This window comes from Toxotes jaculatrix, chromosome 18 (genome assembly GCF_017976425.1).
Source record: "Toxotes jaculatrix isolate fToxJac2 chromosome 18, fToxJac2.pri, whole genome shotgun sequence".
Taxonomy (NCBI): Eukaryota; Metazoa; Chordata; class Actinopteri; family Toxotidae; genus Toxotes; species Toxotes jaculatrix.
This window is the reverse complement of record NC_054411.1, coordinates 21,026,468-21,051,049: the sequence shown is the minus strand read 5'-3', so window position 1 is coordinate 21,051,049 and position 24,582 is coordinate 21,026,468. Positions and strand designations below refer to the sequence as shown.

Below are 24,582 nucleotides of genomic sequence, written 5' to 3'. Positions count from 1 at the left end.
CATGTTGTCTGTGAGCTCATTGCCATAAATAGTCTTTTTTTTCCCCTCTGGGTACAGAACAGTCAGACTGGTTGATTAGTATGAGGGGTACTGGATGGTAGGACCTCTATAACCATGTCATCTTTGTGGCTCCACATGTTAACATCTGTATAGCCGTGTATATGCAGCTGTTGGACATCTAACGTCTTTGCTGTAAAAGATTTAGGTAGACATTAGTGGCAAAAGCTTTGGTTGTGTCTCAGCACAAGATGTGATGCATCTAGAGACTGATTAAGGCATATTTGTGTTACATATTTATGATTACAAAGTGAATATTTTATGTTTTATATATATGCGCTACTTGATTTGTGTAATCAGTTTTGAAATAAAAATCAATTTATGTCTAAAGACTGATGGTGGGCTGTGTTTTGTTCATTTGCTGCTCCGCTTTTTAACTTTTCTACTACAACAGATTCCATTTAAAAACCTGAAAATGTTTTCACACCTGGACAGATGACTTCAAGTGGATCTTCAGTTTGCTGAACTAAATATAACTAAATAGTATTTAATTCTAATTCTAAATGTGAAGGAGATTCTTCTTTAAAGCAGCACTGCCACAAAATGGAAACTTGAGGCTGAAACAGAAAATAAATCAGTCCTGAAGCAAATGGCAGAACGAGGTTACATTTGAAAGCTTAAAATGGATTTGCAATTCCATTTTAAAAATTAAAATACACCATCGTCAAAAGATGGAAGACAGAAAACTGGCAGATTAAATTATTATCATTTATGTTTCCACTTTGAGTTTGAGTTGTTTATTGATTATTTCAATGTAGGACCACTAATGTTAAAGGTCTTTCATGAACCAAAGGAACGGCGAGGACTACGTTTCCCATCATTCTTTGTAGTCCGGTCTGAGGGGAAGGAATATGGCGGCGGTTGGTGGACTGGGGCCGCTGTTGCGCTTTTAAAATGGCACAAAAAGCAGTTGCTGCTGTGTTTTTCCTGTCGGTTTGATGTCTCACAAAGAGACGGCAGCGAATACAAGTCGGAGGCTTTGACCTGAGACTGCGGACTGCTGGACAGCACTGAAGGTAACTCGTTAGCACACGGCTCCTCCTGCTGCCTTTAGCAACCTAGCTTTTGTGAGCTAAATCTCAACTAGCTAGCTAGCTGAATGCCTGCTGTCGACACATCCTAACACACGCTATTGTTTTTCTTCAGAAGTGGAGTGTCAGTTATATTTTAAAGACAAACTGCACCACAGTAGGATATGGCACACAGCGCTGGTTATAAGACGATGCTCAGCCAGAGAGCCAGCGGTGAACACCGGCTGAGAGTGAGCTCACGTAACAGCTACAGCTACAAACTTTTATCCATTCCTTTTATCAACAAAAGTAAAAGGATGCACAGGCTCCGGGTCAGGAATCAGCACAAAAACACACACAGTCAGTCGGTCAGTGGCAGAAGGACGGCAGAACAATGGGTTAATGCTTTGCACAGCAGCCAGTCATGGACTAGCCCCGGGACAACACAGAGCTCATCATTAAGGCTTGTACGAGACGAGTGGATTTCTTGTAGGGCAAGTGGAAGAGAAAGTCATTAACAAAGAAAAAAACTATAACCTGTTTTCTCTCATTATATACAATTCATTACTCAGTTTAGTTAAGTGAATATGCTGTAATATGGACAAACAGGATGTCACTCATCATCTAAAAAAAGAAGAGCAGATCCTCCACCAGGCTCTGTCCTGCACATTATTTCCCCTTCAGACTCATAGAAACCTCAGTGAGTAGGTTGTAGAGGTCAGATAGCAGTGAAATTGGCTACACTCACGATGGCAGACCAACAGGCTGGTGGACATCCTTAAGACCGACTGTGCTGAATGTGATCAGCTTATTTCATAGGTAGCTGGGTTCACAAAGAGCAGAGGAATATATGTAGAGTCTGTAACAGGTAGATTTTCATTGTGAGATAAATGTGTCCTTTTTTTCTTATTAGGTTTATTCCTGGATTCTGTTTTTCTGGTGGGGGCCTTGCTCGTTGCTTCCAACCTCCGGTGCCCACTGTCTGATTTCTGCACCACCAGTTTTCCTGGCTCATGGACTTGACTCCAGCACCGGGCTTCAAAAGGAGGCCTGCTGCCTCCTCTTCTCCTAGTGGAGTTAGCGAGATTGTCAGGAGCCCTCCTCCTCGCTCGCCCTCCTTGTCTCTGTCGTCGCCCTCGTCCGATCCGTCGTCACCCTTGTCTACATCCTCCTCTGTCTGTGTCAACTCGTCAGTTTATCAGAACCATGTAAAAGGTCAGACCCAGGGGACAGAGGTGGCCCGGGTGTCCTCCACTTCTGCCTCGCCAGCAACGCAGTCTCTCTCCACATCTACAACCAACGCCACCTCCTCGGATTTCTGCCCTCACCGTTTGGTGCGGACAAGTCAGGTTTGTGAGGAAGAGGGCAGGAAAAAGGAGATGTACGATCCTTTCCATCCAACTGAGGGAGACAAGGAGGGAAGAATGAAGGAGGAGGAGGAGGATGGGGAAGGGGAGAAATATGACCCCTTTGACCCCACTGGCTCCCCAGCATCAGACACTGATGATGGAAGCAGCAAAGCGAGGGGGGTAAAGAGAAAGGCTGAGAGAGGGGAGGAGGAGGAGAAAGAGGAAGAACCTCCAGATTCCACTGAAACTTTGACTAATCTGCCAAGCCCCTGTCTGGTCACCCAGTTCCCTCTGAGGAGGAGAGTGGACTGTAGCACCATCAAGGCTGGAGAGAAGAGGGAGAGTGCTGACTCTGATCACTCTGAGATAGAGGAGGGGGAGATAGTTGGGGCTACTGACAGAGATGGCATCAGTAAGAGAGCAGCTGGAGAAATCCTCCCGCGGAATTCCCCCAACGTCTCCTTCTATGGTTCAAAGCCAGAGCGCATCCTCCGGGTGCTGGATGGGGACGGCTTTGTGTCTGTGCGTGCTGAGGGCAGCTGGGAGGTGGACAGGGAGCCCGAGGATGAGCCTGTGGTGGGAGTGGAGGATCTGAGAAGGAAGCTGGTCAGCAGGCGGAAGGAAAGATACCTCTCCTTTCCTGCTTCCTCACCCCTCTCACCTCAGCCGCCACCTCCTGCCTCCCATCCTCCAGCTTCTGCGCCCTCTTCCCCACTTACACCTCTTATAGAGCAAGGCAGCAAGAACCACAAGTCCTCTAAAAGTTCCAAGGACCGAGATGGACAGAAAAGCAAGGATAGGAAGGGTGGGGAGAAGGAGGAGAGAAGAAAGAAGAGGAGAAAGGACAAAGAGGAAGGTCAGGAGAGGAGCAAAGAAAAGGAGCGAGGGCACAAGACCAGGAAGGAGGTTAAAGGAAGGCGGAGCAGCAGGAGCAGCAGCCGAAAGAGGAAGAAAAGACGGCACAGCAGCCCAGAGGCCTCACGATCCTGCAATTCTTCAGGAAGAGGGGGCCACACAAGACGCTCCTTTTCAAGCCTATCTGAAGAAAGACACAGAGAGAGGGAAAGAGATAAAGACAAAGACAGGGACAGAGTCAGAGACAGAGATAGAGATAGAGATAGAGAGAGGGATAGAGAGAGAGGAAGAGAGAGAGACAGGGATAGAGAGAGAGAACAAAATCGCACCAGTAGCCATAGAGGAGATGAAAGAGATAGAGGCTCTAGTTCTAGAAAGAAGGAAGGGGAAAGGAAGGGACAGCACTCAAGCAGCAGAGAACGTTGCGTTTCAAAGAGGTCCAAAAGAAGCAGGGAAAAGAGGGAGGGTGACAGAGACAGGCAGTGCGAGAGGGATCGGCGACGGGACGGTCGTCCTGTTGTCCCGCCATCTATCCAAGACCTCAATGGGTCTGACCTCTTTGCCATCAAGAGAACCATCACAGTCACCACCACCACAACCACCACAACCGTACCGGGCTCCCCAAGACGCGCCCCGACCTCCCCTTGTCGGCCCACGCAGGACTCTGAGAAGCCCCACAAGAGAAAGAAGAAGAGAAAATGGCACTCAGCTGGAGAGGTGGAGGACCAGGGAAGCTGTCGCAGCCGATCACAGTCGCTCTCACCTCCTAGGTATCACAGCTACGAGTCAGACCGCTATTCAGACAAATTGGAGATTGACGTGTTGTCTTTGGATGGCGAGGCTCTGGACTCAGACTACCCTTCTTTGGAGGATACTCCTCCTCCTGCCCTGCCTCCAGAACCGCCTGTCCCCAGCCCCAAAACTAAGACAGCTCCCAAGGCTGGACGACATCACCCTAAAAAGAAATCCCGCACATTAAAGAAAGTTGGCCAATCTGAATCCTCCTCCTCGTCTTCCATCAGAACCAAAAGCAAATGCCTTTCCTCTTTGACGGTCACCTCAGGCTCTGCCCCTGTCTCATCTGGCCTTCCCTCAGCGAAGCGAGCCAAGAAAGTGGGAAAGGACAAGGAGCGGGACAAAAGTAGTAGAAAGGATTTGGGTCGCTCTGGGAAGTCCAAGAAAGAGAGCGGTGGCAGTCGCAAAGGCAAACTTCAGTCCAAAGTGTCTGTGCTGGTGCGTGAGGGTGTGAGCAGCACCACGGGGGCTTCAGTTGGCTCTGGAAAGCTGGGCATGGACCTCCTGGGGCCAGGAGGTACAGGTGGGGGTTCTGGCGGCTCTGTGGTGGGCGGCTCCATTGCAGTAGTCTTTTGCAGGGACAATGAGAGCAGGTCTCCATTTCTCAAGCCTTGCTCGGAGCCACTGTCACTGGGCAGCCGTAGTAAAGATCTGGCCAGTATGGGAAAGCGAAGCAACCTGGCTGCACCACCATCCTCCTTAACCAGTCCTGCAGGACTGAACTCCAAAAAAACAAAACCCAGCTCCATCACGTCCACCTCCTCCTCTGCCTCCTCCCCGTCATCGTCTCTGGCAACAAAGCGCCGCCGTCGCCTGGCCAAGAAGACGAGAGAAAAAGGTGGAGCTGCAGGGTTAACAGCTGGAGACAGCAGCCAAGCAAAAACCACGTCAGAGGGCTGGGGTGGAGCCACACTAGATGTTCAGTCAGCCGTTGGAGATGGGAGCAAGTCAGTCAGTCCACATACTGGCCAAGCTGGCCCTGCACCCTGTTCTTCCTCCTCTTCCTCCTCCTCTTCCTCCTCCTCCTCCACCAGTGTGCTCCCCCCCTCCTCCTCACCACCACACACGCCTCCACCCTCTATGGCTCCTTTGCGGGACACCAGGGATTCTTCGCCAGACTCTCAGACTGTGGACAGCAGCTGTAAGACTCCCGACCCTTCTTTTCTAGCCGAGGACTGTCCAACGCAGACCAGCCCCACACTACCGACGTCCAGTCCATCCAGCCTGTCCACCCCCCAGGGAGGTGGCCTCAACACTTCTTTGTCTACACCCACAGCCAAACCTCCTCCACCGGACGATGCACCCAAATCTCTGGCCTCACCTCCTTGCTCGTCCTCTTCTGCAGCCTGTGGTCTCACGTCCCTTCCTCTGCCTCTGTCTTCATCAGACCCCTCCTCCTCCTCCTCTGTTTCCTCCTCATCTGCTGGTAAGCCCCCTCCTCCTCCCCCTCCAGCAGCGCCTTCCCTCCCGTGGAGTCTGCAGACTGGGGTGGACTGCACAACAGGAGGAGTCCTAGCATGTGAGTTTGCTCAATAGGTGTTTGCACATTTGCAAGTTATTATGAAACATTGACACCTTTCAGGGTCATACACAGGGACTGAGCTATACCTGTACCTGCATGTACACAGCAGAACGTAGCTCCGTCAGGCCAGGCTGCAGTTCATCCTTGTTATTTTGTAATGCTGGGTTTTTCAAGCTTCTGGCAGGTTAAAAAGTGATTCAACACTAAATCTATTTTTCTGAGTTAGTAAATCATTCATACAGTCACTTTCTGTTTTGTTCAGTTTTGGCCACGCCCCTCGATTAAAACACATAAAAACAGAAATCTTCAGGGGAGCAAAGAGAATCCTTCCTGACCACCACAGATGGTGGAAACCCAAGTATCTCTGGTGGTCTCTCATAATTCATGGAGCTGTAGTTAGATACATAACTCTGTTAACTCATGAAACACTAAATATGCTTGTCGTGAACTCATTTTAAAGCAGTCTTTGTCAAATATTTAGGGTCTGAGTACTGAGGGTGCCTGGGCCGGATGGGGTCACTGGCATCAAACACTGGAATTAACTCATGGTGGCATGGTCAATTTTGAAGTGTCCCCATGAAACAGGAAGTTGTTGGAACTCAAACATACATCATCCAGTCTGCCCCAGACTTTACATATTTGATAAACCTGACATCTAGGCCAATATTCAGTGATAGTCATAGCACCATCTACTGGCAACAGGTGAAATCGCGTGTTATACCTTGATGTACTCCTCCTGGCAGGTCCATTTCACATTAGGTCTAACAGGACAGGGACTCAGGCTCCCTTTGCAGTTTGTGTATGTGTCTCCCAACCATGTGATACCACCTGCATTAGCACTGTGGCTGCCACAGTCCCCATGGGCTCGAAGTGTGACTGCGCCACTCAAACCTGCTTACAGCTTTAATACGTGTGTCATTGTCATTCGTGTTATATGTTCACATACTTTCCCTGGAGTAATGGTCTCTGCTGTTCTTCCACTCAGTGACTGCTCTGCTCTTCAAAATGGAGGAGGCCAATATCGCCAGCAGAGCCAAAGCACAAGAGTTCATCCAGGCGACCAGTCAGGTGAGAGTGGAAATGACTGTCCCTCTGTCCTTACTGTCAGATGAATGGGTTTTTTATATGTTATTAGGAGGAACTACATGGAATAAAAACCCCTGCCGTCTGTTAAACCAGCTGGAGATTCCATGTGTCATAAAGAAATGAATGGGGAGTCAAACCTGATCTCACTGTGACTTTTTCTCTTGTCTCTCATGTAGATCCTCTCACAGGCCAATCAGAGCCAGGCCCAGCAACATGCGCCTCCTTCTTCGGCCTCCTCTTCGTCCTCCTCACAGATCCCACCCCCTCCCTCTCTCCCCCCGCCTCCTGGCCTGAGCCCAGCCCAGTTCATCCTCCACAGCTCCCTCCCGTTGGTTGGCTGCTCCAAAACCCCACCCTCTCACCTGCACACCTCCATAGGTGGCGGATGTGCACAGACCCCACCCTCCATCATGCCTGTGGGGCTGTCGGGGGTTACTGGGAGCTCTGGTGAGACTGGATGGGACAATGAGAGCAAAGACCCTGATAAGGTAAAGTTGATCCTCACGAACAGACCAGGGTCAGTTGTGTGGTATGTCCCACTGCTGCTGCATGGCTGCTTATCAGCATCTTCCTGAGGGGACAGTAGTGTTACTGTTGTCTAACTCTAACCTCAAAATCATTTAATTACTTGAATGAGATGAGAGTATTAGTATTAGAGTATATTATTACATTATGCATAGATTCCAGGCCACAAGTATTTGGACAGTTACACTTTTTTTTTTCTTGTTCCTCAGGCTCTGTGCTTCAGTACATTTAATTTGAAATAAAATAATAGATACTATATTAAAGAGCCAAGTCATAGCTTTTATTTGAGAATTCACATCAACATAGAAAGAGCTTTGTCTTCTATGGAGATATAACCCTTTGAACACATGGTGCCCAAAGGTTTGGGGTTTAGAAGTAATTGGACAGATACACATGAATCTGTATATTTAATATTTTGTGTAAAGTCCTTTGCAGTCAATGACTGCCTGAAGTCTTGGACCCACAGACATCAGCAGATGCTGTGTATCCTTCCTGGAGATGCTCTCCCAGAGTTTCCCTGCAGCCTCCTTCAGCTCTTGCTTGTTGCGGGGGTCTCAGTCTTTATTCTGCAGTCATAAAGGTTGTTTCCTTCACCATGCAAATGAGTTTCGGCTCATCCACAAGATCCTTGCTTTTTTTTTTTTTAGCCTGATTATTATCTGAGGACAGTATCTTCCACACAGCTCTTTCTGTATTGACATAATCGTACTCAGATTAAAGCTGAGGCTGGGCACTTTAATGTAGTGTCTTATTTTATTTCAAATGTCTGTTTATTGAAATGGACTGTGAGTTTGCATTAAAGGTGAAATAGGAAATAAAGGCCTGTTTCTGTATACACCTTTAAAATAAAGGCCTGACTGTCTCTGCAGTAAGATAAATTTGTTCACAGTACTGATGGATGTGTTTCTTTGTCCGTTACCTAAATTGCTCAGTACCTAAAGAAGCTGCACACCCAGGAGCGGGCAGTGGAGGAGGTGAAGCTCGCCATCAAACCTTACTATCAGCGCAAAGACATCAACAAGGACGAGTACAAAGACATCCTCAGGAAAGCTGTGCATAAGGTCAGCGTCAGCTCACACAACCGGTGACACACAAAACCATGTTTAACTGATTCGTTAAATCTGCGGTAGTTCAGCTGTTTAATCGCACTGTGTCACTGTCTCAGATCTGCCACAGCCGCACTGGAGAAATCAACCCTGTCAAAGTCAGCAACCTGGTGAAACTGTACGTCCAGCGCTACAAATACTTCCGGAAACATGGACGCAAAATGGACGAGGAAGAGAGGGATGACCGGGAGCCTGGAGCGCTGCATTCCTCTGCCTGATAGGAGACTTTTTAAAACATTGTTCCTCCACGCCCGCCGCCTTCTGCTCAGCACCTGGGCCATCCACTGATTGTTTTTTTGTCTGATATTTTTATCGCTTTCATAGCCCACCTTGTCTATGCTTTTATGTGATCTTATGGAAGTCTCTCCCCTTATCTCTGTGATCTCACTGTAAATATGTCTCACGTAGAAAATGTATCACGTATACAATGTTGAGGAAGTGGATGCTATCATGCTCACCTGTGTGATCTAATACACCAACCCTGCAATAAATACCACCTTTGTGAAGCGCATAGATTTTAGTTTTTTTGTTGTTTTTTTTTCTGACTGTGTCCATTAGGAGCTTCACAGTGGTGGTACTGAGTTTCTTCAGCAGCATTGGATTAGGTGTTCATGTTAGTTTGTCCTCCCCATCCCCATGTATATCAGAATTCAAGCTGAGGGGAGATGTAATACCCAGTTGCACACATTAAAGTATATTGTACAATGCTGAAGGACACTAACAACCCCCCCCCCCCCCCCCCCATCTCTGAGTCATTGCGGACAGTATGCAAGCTGGACCTGTTAGTGAGTGGGACAGCACGATGATGGTTGGAACACACTTGGACACTTGACCTCTCAGTTCTTTGATTCTGCTGTCCGTGTGTTTGTGTGCATGTGTTACTGAGGTTGAGAAAGTTGCTAAATCTCTTTATAAAAATGACTTGATCAACAAAATATAAATGTTGCTTGAAAAATAGTGCAAAAATGGAGTGGCCCTGTTTGTTTCTATTGTCTTCTGTGTTTGCATCACGCGTTCTTCAGTGCATCCAGTGATGATAAATAACCAGTTCTGGTACAGACTAATGATCTGTAGTTATGTCTGAACAGGATTCATTATATACAGAAACAGAACATAAGCTCAGAGGAATGTGTTTACAGGCATAAAGCTAATAAAAAAAACACCTGGATATTTAGACTGTACTCCCAGCATCTGGATGATGGGTGTAATGTAAAGAGGCACACTCCACTTCCACTTCCATACAGGCCTGTTACCTTGACAAAGGATTACTCTGGTCAGGAACTAAAGATTGTATGGAAAGCCATTAAAGGAGAGCGTGAAGGCCATGTGTGTTGTATGTGGTCACAGTGGAAATCCAGTGAATGTGTAATTCTATAATGCTGATGATCTAACAGGTGAAGGGCGGGACAACAAAAATCACATGACTGCTTGGAGGATGCCAGTGTCAGTGTAGAGACAGAATTGCAAAGAAAACAATGGTTACCATGGTAACAGCAAGTTCAGTTGAAAAGCAATGGAGGAATATGTGCTGATTTTCTTGAGACCTACTCATCTAAAAACCTTCACAGTGCACACAGAACTTCCATTGGTCCTCAGCAACACACCCCCAAGTCTGAGGTTGAGATTTTTCATTTATATTTATATTGATGAATGATATAATTTTTCATCCCAGATGCATGTTTGCGCAGACATGGCTGGTTTTTATACATAGGCCTGGACTTTTTTTTTTTTTTCACCATTATCATCACTGAAGCTCAGTTGTCCTCTTCCTCCTTAAATACATAAGGGATATTCATAGATTTTGTTATTTGTGACTGCTTTCCACAATGTTGTTTTATGGTTATGTTTGTTCCTGGGGAGTGAAGGAGACAACATTCATCTGATTATGCCTCTGACACAGTTCATTTCTTGGACATGTGGGTTTAGATCCAACATGGTGTATTATCCACCACGTTATAACGAAGAAGAAGAATCACCACTAATAGTCTGTTGTACAGGATGTAACCTGAAAAAGTAGAAAAGAGAGTGTCGAGAGGATAATGTGCTCCTAAGTAATTTATTTAAGATGATAAGTAAGATTGGAAACAGAGAAAAGGCAGCGAAATAAAAAGCAAGCAAGCAAGCAAGCAGGTCATTAAAAACTCACTGGCGAGTATGAACACACACTGTGCACCACGAACGCGTCACTTCCGCATTCTCCGACTTCAACAAAAGTCGACGGCAGTGTCGCAACTCTTTTATTCAATAGCGCCGGGCCGAGCCTATGGCCCAAGCGTGTGTGGTGCAGGTTTACGGCAGCCCGCCATTTTAATACAAGAGAACAGAGGAAGCTGGCACACGGCAAGCTAACGTACGGTAACACGGAGTGTGTACACACAGTGGACAGGTTTCGTTTGTTTTATATCGTCTTATTAACCGTGAATTGGTGTGGGAGACCTGCATACATCGTACGCTTTTCCTTCGGTCCATGGTGTGACATTTCTCAAGCGTTGGAGGAGAGAAGGTAAGAGTCAGACTGGAGGCTCCTTGTTAGCGTAGTTAGCTTGGTGGCTAATGCAGAGAACTTAACTAAGTTACGTTTAAGAGACGATATCCGGAGTGTAAACGATTATAGACCAATACCCGTTTCTAACGCTGACGCCGTGTGTGCACAAACAAAATTGCTCTGCCGTACAAAAGGTGTCCAAAGCGGCCACATGGCAGCCCCGTTTGGGAGGACAAACATTAGCACACGAAGCTAACTGTCCTTCCGCTGCTAGTGTCGGCCCACCGTGTACAGGCAGCGTCCTGAAGCCTGTCGCATATTATTCACACACATTGCTGCTTATTCAGGTGAAAGATGACGCAGTTTCTCCCCCCGAACCTGCTGGCCCTCTTTGCCCCGCGGGACCCCATACCTTTCCTGCCTCAGCTGGAGAAGCTGCCCCATGAGAAACATCATAACCAGCCGTACAGTGGCATCGCTCCGTTCATCAGGCACTTCGAGGTGAACATTTAACCCCCTGTAATGTTCCGAATGCTCCTGTTTATGTAACCCTCATCCTCAATGCCACATCTCTCTTCTGTTTATCTTCCCCGTGTGATTAGGATCCTAGAGACGCCCCTCCACCAACAAGGGCAGAGACCCGTGAGGAGCGGCTGGAGAGAAAGGTGAGATATTAGTTCCTCATTATAGCATGTGAAGATACTGGTTCTGGCTTTGGGTATTACAGGTGTGTCTTTGTTTATAAGACCCTATAGATGGGCTGTCTAGAATGATTCAGACAGGTTTTTTTTGCTTTGTGTTGTGCTCCATACTAATGCAGCTGTTACCGCAGGCAGCATGATCACAGCAGTGGCATGCACCCAGCTGTACAGCACTGGTCTAAATGGGATATGCCATCACTTTTTAAATAGATACAACCAACATTCACAAGACAGATGTTGAGGTGCTGCGTGTGTAACTTAAACACAGTTAGGTTTAGTCTTCACATATAATTTGTAGGGCTACACCCTGAAAATTCATGGTTTCAATCATGGTCTGAATGTCACAGTCTGTCTTGAGTATTGTTGCTGACCATGTTCATCCCTTTATGGCCACAGTTCACCATCTTCCAGTGGCTACTTCCAGCAGGATAATGCTCCATGACACAAAGTCATGCTGCTCTTGTCCTTTGACAGAGGGTTAGGGGCTCTGTCTCCCAGCAAATTTGACGTTATTTGACTGAAAACTGTGCAGTTTTCTCATTGCTTGGAGCAGTTATCATTACTATAATTATTTGTTAAAAGAAACGTGGCATGAAAGTTTTTGGTCTGAGGTACGAAGTGTCACAAAATGTAAGAATGCAGTAGAATTACAATAAAAATAATACCAAGTGGGGGCAAGTTGAGCCACTTGCTATACTTGAACTGCAGAAAAACTTTTTTTTTTTTAAACATAAATGTGCTTATCACTTATCCCATCACAGGCTCAGTAAAATTGATGACTCTTCAAAAATGTGTGGTCACATGACAAATTTTGCCAAAGCTGATTTAGAAACAAGAGGTTGCACAACTTCCCCAGAGGCTCAAATCAGCAGGCCCATTCACAGTTGTAGGGCTTCCTGAGGCCCCACAGATGAATTCATTCATTGTGTGATTTAAACTGAACCCAACTCTGCCCATGGACCCAACTGCCACAGGTCACTGTGCGCCCTGTGACAGTGAGACTGGCCAATGTGTGTTTCCACTTTCATGATCAGTTAATTTAATGCTTTCAAATATACCTACGGGTCTGCAGAACTTCAAACCCTTCCACCTTTACTAGCAATGAAAGGGGGGGAAAAAAGAGTAAAGTGTGAGATGAATTTGCTGCAGAGTCTCTACTTTGCTCATAGCACAAAGGGCTGCACACAGACGAGTACAAGCATCTCCAGATAGCTCTAGCATCTTTCTAAGCATTATCATTCACAGAGAGCGCTCCCTGAGGAACAGTTGAGGATTAACAGTTTCCTGAAAACCTTTTGCTTTTGCAGAGACGCGAGAAGATTGAGAGGAGACAAACAGTGGTGGAAACAGAACTCAAGCTCTGTAAGTTTTCACAGTGACATAAGGTACCCCTTGCTTTGTGTATGGTCTCTTGGTTTAAACGAATCCTGCTTTCCTGTTTGCGTTATTTTCAGGGGACCCCCATAATGACCCTAATGCGCAAGGGGATGCCTTCAAAACTTTGTTTGTTGCACGAGTGGTGAGTGTGTTAAAATAACACATTAATTTTTTTAAATCTCATCAAATAGGATTTTTTTTTTTTATAATAATCGTCTAACTGTGTTCTGTCTTTTCTGTAGAACTATGATACCACAGAGTCCAAGCTTCGGCGCGAGTTTGAGGTTTATGGCCCCATCAAACGGGTACGTTCAATTTTACCACCTTAAATAGAATTTTGTTGTGCTTGGTCAGTGTAATATAAATTGTAATTGGTTTCTTTTGAAATCGCAATAATGAAAGAAATATTCTCAGTCGCTTGAAAAAATAGAACTGTTGGTAAAGTGCAACACAAGTAACCTGCAGTAAGTGCCTCTGCTGATGTGGTATGGAAATGTATAGGGCTAACCAATGTCTCCTTGCCTGTTTGTTACAGATTTACATAGTCTACAACAAGAGGACGGGGAAGCCTCGTGGCTATGCGTTCATTGAGTATGAGCATGAACGAGACATGCACTGTGAGTACCAATGCAGAGCTCTGAGCCAAAAACCATTGTGTATATGAGCACATGTTGATGAGGACTGATCTCTGTGATGTGCAGGGTGGTTCTTCAGGTGAACCCCGTTTCCTTTTATAGTAATAATACGGGGGTGGCAGCTCTCTCTAACACCTTGGGAAGGCAGCTACAACCTAATGAGCGCATTTGATGGTTATGGCAGCAAAAGGAATCCGAGTACTTCTTACAGACTCATGTGCAACAATGTGAATGTTGAAATCAACGTTTGGTGGTCGTGTGATGTGTGTGTCTGTGTTTGATGCGTGTCGTCAGTTGACAAAAAAAAAGTTTGGCCGAGGAGGGGATCGCTTCTGTCAGTGGGGGACAGCATGGGAAAAGTGGGAGAACCAAGTGGTAGAAGTGTGTGTTTCCTCTGTGACCCTGACCATCTTTGCCTGTCAAAGGGCACATTGTCTTTTAACTGTCAGGCGTGGTAGCTCTGTGGAAGAGCAGCTCTCCTGGTTGGACTGTAATGGTAAGCACAAGGTCAGACTGGTCACCAAGCATTGAATGGGTTTTTTGTTTTTTTTGTTTTTTTTTAACCTGAAATGTGTTAAGGACTGTAGGAAACCCATCTTTTGTATGACTAGATATTGGGCGTGTTTGTCAAAGCTTTTTTTTTTTATAGGTGGTCTTCAACCCTGGTCATGGTGAGATTAGTTCCGCTTCACCACACTAGTGGGGATATTTTAAGCTGGTGGTGATGCCACAGTGAATACTGCCACAGTACTGTCTCATTAGACACGTTGAATGGTGCATCTAACACAGTGACACCATTCTGGGTTATTAGTGCCATCAGCTCTTCAAGACCAGAGTTGCTGAATCACAGCTATGTAGTCACAGCAGGGGGGGTGAACTGCGGGGGAATGTGGGGCTAAACAGTATATTAACTGTGTGTTGTTCTCATTGCCACTGCAGCCGCCAATCTGTGATGGCTATTGGCCAGAGCTGGCTGGCAGATGATGATGGTTATGATACATCTACACCCTACTACCACAGCTCAGTATATGGTTGGTATAATGGGTTTGTATGATGGGTAAGATTTCTTTCCACCCTCCATCTCCTACATAGGGAAGAGGAGCTACGTTCAATGGGTAAAGCGTCTTTCTTGGCAAGCCCTAAAGAGCTTTCAGAGCAATCATTGCTAGTTGGATCTTAGGCTTTGACCATTGAACGCACCCCTGACCACTAGTGTATTAAATGTTGCCCAATGATTCTGCCCTTTATGTTGAAGCCACCATGGGTTACCGAGGGCTTATTCTTTGCAATAGCAATGGCATAGCTGTTTGGAGGGACATCAGGTCAGTGAGCCATGAAGAAAAATCCAAAATGTGTTGTTACACAGCTGCCAGGCCCATCAGCTTCATGTGGAGTTTGTGTTTAATGTTGAGCAGATTAACTTGACGTATAGCAGCTTTTCAGAAACACAACAATGCAGTGCTCTCTTGTTCTGCAACAGTTTATTGCGGTAACCTAGATCTGAAGGGATGGTATTTGTGGAAAGAATTCCACAATTATAATAAATATTTCCTTTGAATAGGAATAAAAAATGATGATCATGAATTTTAGTGCAGAGTTTAATCTCTGTCAGAAAATCAGAAACAAATCTGGTAGGTTCGTTATTATTCTCTGTCTGTGCTGCTAGTTAACATGCATTCACTCTGTCACCGTGAACTTGTAAAGTTGAAGAAAAAAAAATGATTGCGTCACTTTGTTATATCTGTTTGGCTCCAGTCTTCTGCTAAATATCAGTGCCGATCAAAAATAAAAAATGATGGAAGCTGAGCATTAAGTCAACTGTTAAACCTGTCAGCCTGTTTTGTTAATACCATTCATACTCATTTTTCTGTAATTTTTCCCCAAGCTGATGATTTTCTCAGCAGAATTACAGGCGGTGGGCAGGTTGCAGAGCCTAATTAGCTTAATACACTTCACAACCGCATTTAATGTGGAAGCTGTTCAGACTCTCCTGAAAGGTCGATACATAGAACTGTCCAAACGAATCAGTCTGTGCTGGCTTTAATAGAAAAGGCAGATGAGGGGAATTTTCTTGGTAATTCTGCTAAATGGGCTCTTCATACATTATTTATTCACTATTTAACTAAAAGGTAGATGTTAGGTAAATGTAGCCTTACAGACAAATTCACAGTCAGAGTAACAGTTTCACGGAAAGACATGTCCTTTTAGATAAGTTCAGACACACTGGACACCCTAAATCAGTTTTGACACTTCAGGCCAATTTAAGCTCAAGACATGTCAGCGTTAGTTACATGACTTCATTGAATTCTTAGCTTAAAAACAAACAACACAAACGTTTCTTTCTCATTACCTGGTTGGGGTTGTGATAACTCCTGTAAGGAAGGTAGCCCCGTTTTTTTTGTTTGTTTCTGTTTGTTTCTTTGTAAGTTTGTTTCCGTTGGTCCGTTTTGGTAGGACTGGTGGGGGTTTGGTAAGGCCCTATCATTGGATGGGATGTTGTCATCCTTTAGTGAACACAGGAAGTGGAGGGGGTTCTGGTAAGGCCCCTGATAGAGGTGTTGTGACAGTATGTGTATTCTGGTGCTGAGGGATTTTTGGTAAGGCCCTAAAACGGGGCAGAGATCATCAATGAGGGATCATGGTAAGACCATTAACTGTATAGGATGAGCGAGGGAGTTCGGTAAGGCCCTCAGATTTTTATGCTTTAACTGACGGGTTTTGGTAAGGCCCTCTTCTTGGATGGAAAAGTCCCCCCCCCCCCCCGCCCCGTCAGGGACCATCACATCACATCAGACCAGTGTAGCTGCCAGGATGAGCCACCTGGATTTCACCTTTGATCCTTCGATCATGCAAGATGGATTGAAAGAGACTGTTGTGTGGTATATAATGGGGGTGAGGTGTGGAACAAAGTCTGAAACGTGCCAAAGATTCCCTGTTGATAAGTACTCCTTACTGCTGGCTTCCATCACGTCGTCTACCACCATATCATAGAATTAGATTGATAATTATATATTGTTGATCATGCAAGATAAATGTAACTATCCTGACCATTGACAAGCTGCTGTGTGTGTGTGAACAATCACTGATTCATTCCAAAAATTGGATATTGATGGTTAAAATCAAGAGTCAGCACTTTGGGCACAGTGTGATTGTCATTTTCTGCGATGTGATATTTTGGCAGTAAGCAAACTGGGTGATCAGCTATTTGTCATAGGTAATGAATACACAACATACAGGTATGATAACTGCAGGGTCAACTGTCCCGGCATTACAAATACACAGCAAAGAGGTGATTTAAGACAGTGCGTCACACCATCAGCAGTTTGTCCTTATTTGTCACAGTCACCTGTGTGAAAGACTTGAACAGATAACCTGTCACTCTGCCTGCTCAGTTGTAGTAAGTACCTTTTAATTGAGTGGAGCCAAGTCCACACAGTTATCCATTAGACTTAGCAGCAGTATAATGATGTAGACAGTGAAAGAAGTGAAAAGCTGGGTCTTTAAACGATGCGGTTGTAAGTTGTAAACATATCAATCACTCATCGGGTGGAAGGAAGTCTACTCCCATTATCCTTCGGCTTTTACCCAGAGAGCAGCCATCTCGGCCCCGCCTGCTCCTGGTCAGTATAATAATGCACTGTTTGTTTCCTTGGCCACGTTGATGCATTCGTACACCGATCTCACCTCTGTCTTCCCTCTCCCCATTCCTCTTCTCCAGCCGCCTACAAACACGCAGATGGGAAGAAGATTGACGGCAGGAGGGTGCTGGTGGACGTGGAACGAGGGCGCACTGTCAAAGGATGGCATCCTCGCAGGCTAGGTGAGCTGCCGTGTTTAGATTATTCCTGCCTTGTCTCATCTATTCATTTTCTTTGTTTAAATACAAAGAACCTTTTCACAGCCCTTCACTTTTTGTACATTTTATGATGTAGATTTCATTTAAAGGGGATGAAAAGAAAAATGATCTGAGCTCATGATTGTTTTCCATAGTTGTAAACTTTCTTAAAGCAGTAGATTGTGTTCTTTGTCTCTGATAAGTCCTCAGTTTTGGTCTCAGGGTCCTCAACACACGTAACTTTTCTGTTTTGATTGTTTCCTTAACTAGGTGGTGGATTGGGTGGCACTAGGAGAGGTGGAGCCGATGTCAACATCAAGCACTCTGGCCGAGATGATGCATCACGTTACGATGATCGCCCCCTCGGGGGGTGAGTGCTTTGTTACTTTGTTAGCACTGTTGTTTGGGATGTAGTCAGTACTGCTGTGTATAACAGTCTTCACTTTGTCTTGACTGCTCATAGTGATCGGGACCGCGGGGACCGAAGAGAACGCAGCCGGGAGCGCGACCGGGACAAGGACAGAGAACGGCGGAGGTCCCGATCCCGCGAACGCCGTCGACGTACCCGTTCCCGGGAGCGAGAGAGGGAGAGAGACAGACAGGGTGGAGGAGGAGGAGGAGCAGCAGCAGCAGGAGGAGGAGGAGGAGGAGGAGAGGATGGCAGCGGTAGTAGCCGGCGTCGAGAGCGAGAGAGGGAGCGTGGGGGGGCAGCGGGAGGAGACAGCAGGAGTAGGGAGAGGAGTCGCGACCGAAAGAGAAGGAGCAGAAGCCGGGATCGCAAAAGGGACAGGGAGAGAGGCAAGGGTCTGGATGGGGAGGATGTCGGCCAGGGAGATGGGGCCCCTGAAGGTGGGGAGCGGGTGCTGGAGGAACATGAAGGAGAAGTGGGTGAGGGCATGGAGGAGCGCAGAGACAGGGACAGAGAAAGGGACAGAGACCGAAGGCGCAGCCACAGGGACAGAGACAGGCGCAGAGGAGACCGAGAAAGAGACAGGGAACACAAAAGGGAGCGGGGGGAGAGAGACAGAGGGGACCGCAGAGAAGAGCGCCACGGATCCCTACGAGACGACATGGGCCCCCAGGATGACATGGGCAATGAGGACGAAGGAGGAGTGCCGTCACACATGGAGGAGTACAGTCAGGACGGGATGATGATGGACCAGCAGTCAGTGCCATCGGCTGATGGCTATGGCTCCAGTGAGAATGGCTTCAAGATGGAGCCACCAGGAGATGAGTACTGAAATGGCCCCTCTCCCCAGCAGACTTCACTCACCAATCAGTTGTTTCATACTGTACTTTAACTTGGCCCCATCAGGGCTCCCTCTGTGTCCAGCATCTAGCTAGCTTTCTTTCTCTCTATCTATCTATGATCTGTTGAAATATTCCACTTGATATTGTTGCACACACACCGTTTATGCATCTAATTGATTTGATCTCACTAAAAGTTGCAGCTTTCCTGCGTTGCCCAACTAATCTGTGCCACTCAATGTTACCAGATCACATTAGTGATTTAAGCTAGGTATGGCGCCCCCCCCCCCCACTTTGGTTTGGGATGACACAAGCTCTGTTCATTTCAAGATGGGTGGATTGTGTTCTTTTCCATTTTCATAAAGTAGTTAAATTGTAAACTTATTTGAGCCCAGTTACCGACTCCTGCTCAATGTATGTGAAGTTGAAGGAAATGTAGTATTGTGTGACAGTTGAGGGCTGTTCTCTTTATTCATTCTGGAATTTTTTTTTTTTTTTTTTTATGTCTGCTGTTTGTATGTTAGATTTGCAGGGTCATTTTAATAAAGTTGTGACAAAAGGTCTGAGCTCAGCCATAACGGTTTTGTTTTTTGTTTTAAATATTTTTTACATGATCATTCAGTTGAAAGTACAAATTGATTTAATCCTGAGGACTGTAGCTTTGACATATGATGCACACCGTGCTGAAAAACCTAATATATGAAGTCCAAAGTCTGACTAAAATACAGCAGTTCATAAGGGAAAGGATCAGTAACGTGAAGTCCATGATGTGTAGTGACGGGATTCAAAACGTGAAAACAGTGGTATGGCCCTTTAAAAATGCAACATCATGAATGAAATGTCGAAGTAATGTGAAAATGATTCCCCTCTAAAGACTTCCCTGATAAGGGAATGTGTATTAAAGTACCGCTGTTGTAGTAAACGTGAACCTGCGCCGTCAGTGTGCACACGCAGAAGATGCTGTAACAGCTCATTGCAAAGTTACGCACTGGAGTCGGAGCCGTAGTGAAAGCTGCTGCGTCAGGTTGTGCCCTCCTGGTTCTCGGTCCGGCACATCGATCCCCGCTCATCCCAGACTCTCCGGCCGCCTTCAGCCCGCTGACATGTCGTCCTAAAAAAAAAAAGATGGACCGAGCATCGCTGTGAACCAGACGTTGTTCTCAGATACGCGGCGTTCATTAGCGGAGGAACTCACGATGATGTCCTCTTACTACCACCCCGCCAAGGAAGCAGACATGGCGGCCATGACAGAGCCGCTCTGCCTGGAAAGAGGTAAGGAACCAGCCTGAGCGCCTCTCCATCATCTGCTGACTGACGGAGGCTGGTACTGAAAGAGTTAGCTTCGTCTTAAATCACCGGGTGATGGTGAAGGTGACGCTGTTTGGCTGTAACTGACACTGTCGCTTTGATAAATTCACGGTAGCGTGTCATTGCGTGATAAAGTCACATTAATGTGTCATTGTATGATAAAGTCTCTTTAGTGTGTGTCGCAGTTATCTCTGCCACAGATGCTTGAAAGGGTTCGGCCTGTCGCTCGCGCGACCGTTGCTCGTGCCCCAGCACGCCTCCGTCGTCTCGTAGTAAGCGGCAGAATTGAAGGCCGGTCAGAAACAAACACACGCGCAACGCTGCTGCTGCTTTCTGGTTGCATGTGCCAACTGTGGGCTAGGTGTGATCATATATGCCGTCCACAATGTACGCATCCATCATTTAACTGCCATCACCGCGCAGCGCGAGCAAATGTCATTTGAAGCCGTGACGGGGGACGCGGTAGGCGCGTGTGATAAAGGCGCGGTAAGGCCGTGGCGGAAAAAGAAGATCCAGTTCCACGTTCATTTGAGCGAAGAAAAAGCGAAGTGCATTCATACCGTGCTATGAGACATGGACCTGTTTATACGGCTCATGCTTTGCCCATAGATGTAAATCCTGTAACACTATACAAGGTGTGGTCCATGCTGCTTTTATAAGGTAGCTCATAAAGCTTTCTGTGAAGGACCTGCCTCCCATTAACAAACTGGCTCTGGGTCAGTCTGTTCCATAAAGCCAGTCACAGCAGATCATGTGCTGAACATACAAGATCTGCGAAATGTAACATGGCATTTGATGGCTATAACTAAATATATGTGCAGTTAATCAAATGAATTCAAAGTAATTTCTCTAACATTGAAATCACCCCCCCCCCCCCCCCCCCCCCCCCTCTAAGGATGTGTGACCTCTGGTGGGTGGGTGGGGGTAATCCAGCTGTGTGTGTGTTTTGTGTCTCTTAGATGTTTGCAGGGTGATCGAGCTGCTGGACCGTCTACAGCGGAGCGGTGAGCTGCCTCCACCCAAACTGCAGGCCCTGCAGAGAGTCCTGCAGAGTAAATTCTGCGCTGCCATCAGAGAGGTAGGGACAGCACAGCAAGAGGGATGGTGGGAGTCTAGGGGCCACATGACCTTTGACCTCTTCTCAGTCAGTCACAGATTTAGTAATAACACACAGACTTTCTGGACTTTTCCTGCCACACATGAGACCAGAACTGTTAAAATCAGTGAGGTGTTGTGGTTTCTTTGGCTCCAGTCTTGAAGGGCTGCTGTGAGTTTTACAAACCAGCAGATGTCGCTGTACTTTCCTTTGTTTGAAGACCTGAAGCTTTGAGTCTCTTTGGCTTCTTCATCATCACAGACGTGTTTGGAATCATGATTCAGTTACCTAAAGGTTGAACTTCTTTGTCTTGGATGTTTGTCATGTTGTCCATCCCTTGTGTGTCCATTACAGATCGCTGTCCTCCACAGACATGTTGTTGTCTAAAAACTCATCTGTGCTCTGTGCTGTTGTCCCTCAGGTCTATGAGCAGCTCTATGACACTCTGGACATTGTTGGAGGACCAGAAGTGCGAGCGCAGGCAACAGCCAAGGTATTACATACAGGCTAATATCTAAAGGGTACTTCAGTACTGCACAGGAGGAATTCTTTAAGAGACACTGGTCCCGGTTTTACAGTAACTGCACAGCACCAGTGCAAAGTGGTAGGTCGTGGGTGCATGGACTGTGGGGGTGTCCTGAAGTGATAAAGGTCTGACTGCAGTGGTATGTAGATCTGACAGCATGGTGATTAATAAATCCCCTCTCAGCCATTCACATCACTGGTCTCTGAAACAGCTGAGCCAGAGCTGTACATTGTAAACACACAGCTAAACAAATCAGACGGTGAGGTGTTCTTTACTGTCCATTACACAGAAATAAATAATAGAAAAAAACTAAAATTGTAAATTTGTAAAAAATTGTAAAAAAAAAAAATGTTAATTTGTTCCCTAGGATAATTTTTCTCTCCTGCCTTCTCTGAGAGGCACGTGAATTTATTTCTTTATTTTTGTCAGTCAGGTGTTTGTTGTTGTAATATTCATTTCAGCCACTAGAGGCTGAATATCACCACTACCCCAGTCTAAACGGGACTAAAAGCATTCACCTGACAAGTCTATTCTCAGTGTTGTTTCCTTCCTCCCAGCTGGACACCAAAACACAACACAGACAAAAAACATGTGAATTTCATAGCCATCTGTGTGTGTGTGTGTGTTAGAAACGTGTTGTTAGATATCTGCTGATCTTTGGTTTCTTTTCTGACCAGGCTACAGTGGCAGCCTTTGCAGCCAGCGAGGGCCACGCCCACCCAAGGGTGGTGGAGCTGCCCAAGACGGACGAGGGTCTGGGCTTTAACATCATGGGGGGCAAAGAGCAGAACTCCCCCATCTACATCTCCAGAGTCATCCCTGGAGGGGTGGCTGACCGCCAAGGGGGGCTGAAGAGAGGAGACCAGCTGCTGTCTGTCAACGGCGTGGTAAGAAGCTCAGGGCACAATACTTATGGCACAAAAGCACAAGATAGGAAAATACACATCCTGTCAGCTCAACACTCAAGGCTTCAGGTGATTAACATTACGGCCTGTTAATAATTATTATTCAGTATTGTCTATTGTCTTACTGTGACAAAGCAATTGCAGATTTTTGCTGCAACTCATCTGCAGTGGCTGTGGTTGAAATATTTTAGCGTGATGTCTTGTGGTCTACGTTTGGTTGAATTACTGACAGAAATAAGGGAAAACTGGATCAGGAGTGTGAGACGTGGACCTCAGCGGCGGCTGTGGCTCAGAGCTGGTTACCCACTAATCACAGGGTTGGTGCCGTATCGGTGCATTTACCTCTGTGAAACTGACTGACTCTAGTCCTGAGCGTAACCATTCAAAATGGAAGGACATCAGATTGTCCAAACCACCTCGGGAGGGAGGTTTGAGACTCATGACATCTGTCCAGATGTTGAAATGTGTGAATGCACCCATCTTTCCAAGATGGAAACAGCCTCCACCCAGTCTGTGGTCTATCACAGCAGCGGCTACAGTTAAATTGAAGTGACTCTGACATTAGTCGTCACACTCCTTCATATTAAAACGCAGCTTGTCGCACCAAAGAAGGGTGTGTTCAGGTTTCCTTCATTCATTTCTGTGTGTTAATTAATGTGCGTTGTTGTCCGTGCAGAGTGTCGAGGGGGAGCACCATGAGAAGGCCGTGGAGCTGCTGAAGGCCGCCCAGGGTTCAGTCAAACTGGTGGTCCGTTACACCCCAAAGGTCCTGGAGGAAATGGAGGCTCGCTTTGAGAAGATGAGGAGCGCCCGGAGACGACAGCAGCACACCAGCTACTCGTGAGACTGCTTGTTAGTTTGCACCCAGTCACCTCTGTTAATACATGTACGGGTGCACAGTGTCAGCAGGTCCCAAATCCATACTGTGTGCTAATGTCACTGCCAATGAAACTGAAGCAGACTGCGTCTCTTTCCCCTTACCATCCAGTGACATGCCTGGGCGTGTTTGTCAACTATGGCTTAATTAATTCAGGCTAACGCGCTGTTATCAGGTTAATATAACCTAATTCTCATCCACATAATGTGGTTCTTTGAAAGCATTTTTAGGATTGATTAGTTAATCCTGGATGAAGTTAGCCTGCGTTTGTGCTTAAGGCAGATTAATTAGAGAGTTGAAACCTTGATCTGCAAGGATATGACTGGCTGAGTGTTGATCATGTGATTGCAGTTACATGAGGTAGGTGTGTTTTGGTCACACACCTGATATGACCACTTTAGCTCGTGTTTAGTGAGTGAACAAGGGTCACCAAGAGACACATTCTAAAGCAGGAAATACAACATCCTTCATTACATTTGTCACTTGACGTAAACATAGCAAAGAAAAAAGAATGTTAGTGTGATGAACAGTGTATGTTGTTGTGGCCAAATGTCTCATAAACCTCTGTCTCTCTTCCTGCAGATCTCTGGAGTCCAGGGGCTAGCTAATCCAATGCCTCCATCCACCTCATTGTCCAATACTCCTGACTCCTCTGTTCCTTTGGGAGGCAAGACTGTAGATGAGAAGCAAAAAACCAAAGTAGCCTACCAACACCTGTTACCTGAACTTCTTCATGAAGCCGGCGCTGCAGTTTAGGATTCTGTCCCTCCCTCTTTCCCTGTTTCTTAGAAAAAAACGCTGAGTAAGCTTGTTGTGAGCCCATGCCTGTAATTTCATGTCCCCAGTGTGAAACCATCCTCAGCATCCGATCACATAAGGGCAACACATTGATCCCTTTAGTGTGTGGCTTAGCTACAGACCGGTGTTTCTGTTCTTAAATGGTTTTTAACTTTTGCGTTCTCATGTAGTGCACTGCACTCCTCAGCAGTGTCCACTGTCTGCAGTTAGACCTCAAGTAGCAGAGGAAACATGGAAACGGACACCTCCAGCTTTCACCGCCATTTCTCCTTCAGATGTCCCAGCTTAGAGGGCTAACCATTAGCATTACGAAGAACTACGCTGAAATCAATGGCTGGCAAGTATCAAGTGTCAGGAATTGTTTTGTATTCATTCATTTGTTGCATTCGATTCATTTAGTTGCAGAATTATTCATGAAATAAAGTCCAACTGTGTAAACTGCATATTGTCTTGTTTCCTGCTGCGTCACCTCCTAAACCCTCCCCC

At 46.2% G+C, this 24,582-nt stretch overlaps 3 protein-coding genes across 4 annotated transcripts; all 3 read left to right on the top strand.

The window, feature by feature from the left end:
• Positions 1-887: 887 nt before the first annotated feature.
• On the top strand, positions 888-9,337 carry scaf1 (SR-related CTD-associated factor 1). The gene is made up of 6 exons (XM_041063448.1): positions 888-1,073; positions 1,981-5,585; positions 6,574-6,656; positions 6,851-7,162; positions 8,132-8,260; positions 8,365-9,337. The coding sequence occupies exons 2-6, from the start codon at positions 2,081-2,083 to the stop codon at positions 8,521-8,523; spliced, it is 4,188 nt and encodes a 1,395-aa protein (XP_040919382.1). The 5' UTR covers positions 888-1,073; positions 1,981-2,080; the 3' UTR covers positions 8,524-9,337.
• Positions 9,338-10,609: 1,272 nt separating this feature from the next.
• snrnp70 (small nuclear ribonucleoprotein 70 (U1)) lies at positions 10,610-19,152 on the top strand. Its single transcript, XM_041062013.1, has 10 exons — positions 10,610-10,808; positions 11,138-11,291; positions 11,393-11,455; positions 12,799-12,853; positions 12,946-13,010; positions 13,111-13,173; positions 13,404-13,485; positions 17,222-17,323; positions 17,609-17,708; positions 17,802-19,152. The coding sequence occupies exons 2-10, from the start codon at positions 11,145-11,147 to the stop codon at positions 18,577-18,579; spliced, it is 1,455 nt and encodes a 484-aa protein (XP_040917947.1). The 5' UTR covers positions 10,610-10,808; positions 11,138-11,144; the 3' UTR covers positions 18,580-19,152.
• A 389-nt stretch (positions 19,153-19,541) lies between these two features.
• Positions 19,542-24,539, top strand: lin7b (lin-7 homolog B (C. elegans)). 2 transcript variants are annotated; one of them, XM_041061656.1, is made up of 6 exons: positions 19,542-19,858; positions 20,854-20,972; positions 21,412-21,483; positions 22,194-22,403; positions 23,098-23,273; positions 23,881-24,539. In XM_041061656.1, exons 1-5 carry the CDS (start codon positions 19,783-19,785, stop codon positions 23,263-23,265), a joined length of 645 nt encoding a protein of 214 aa, XP_040917590.1. In that variant the 5' UTR covers positions 19,542-19,782; the 3' UTR covers positions 23,266-23,273; positions 23,881-24,539. The 2 variants fall into 2 exon arrangements, with proteins under 2 accessions (XP_040917590.1, XP_040917589.1); XM_041061655.1 differs by having other exon boundaries at positions 19,547-19,858; positions 23,098-23,261.
• The last annotated feature ends 43 nt before the right edge of the window (positions 24,540-24,582 follow it).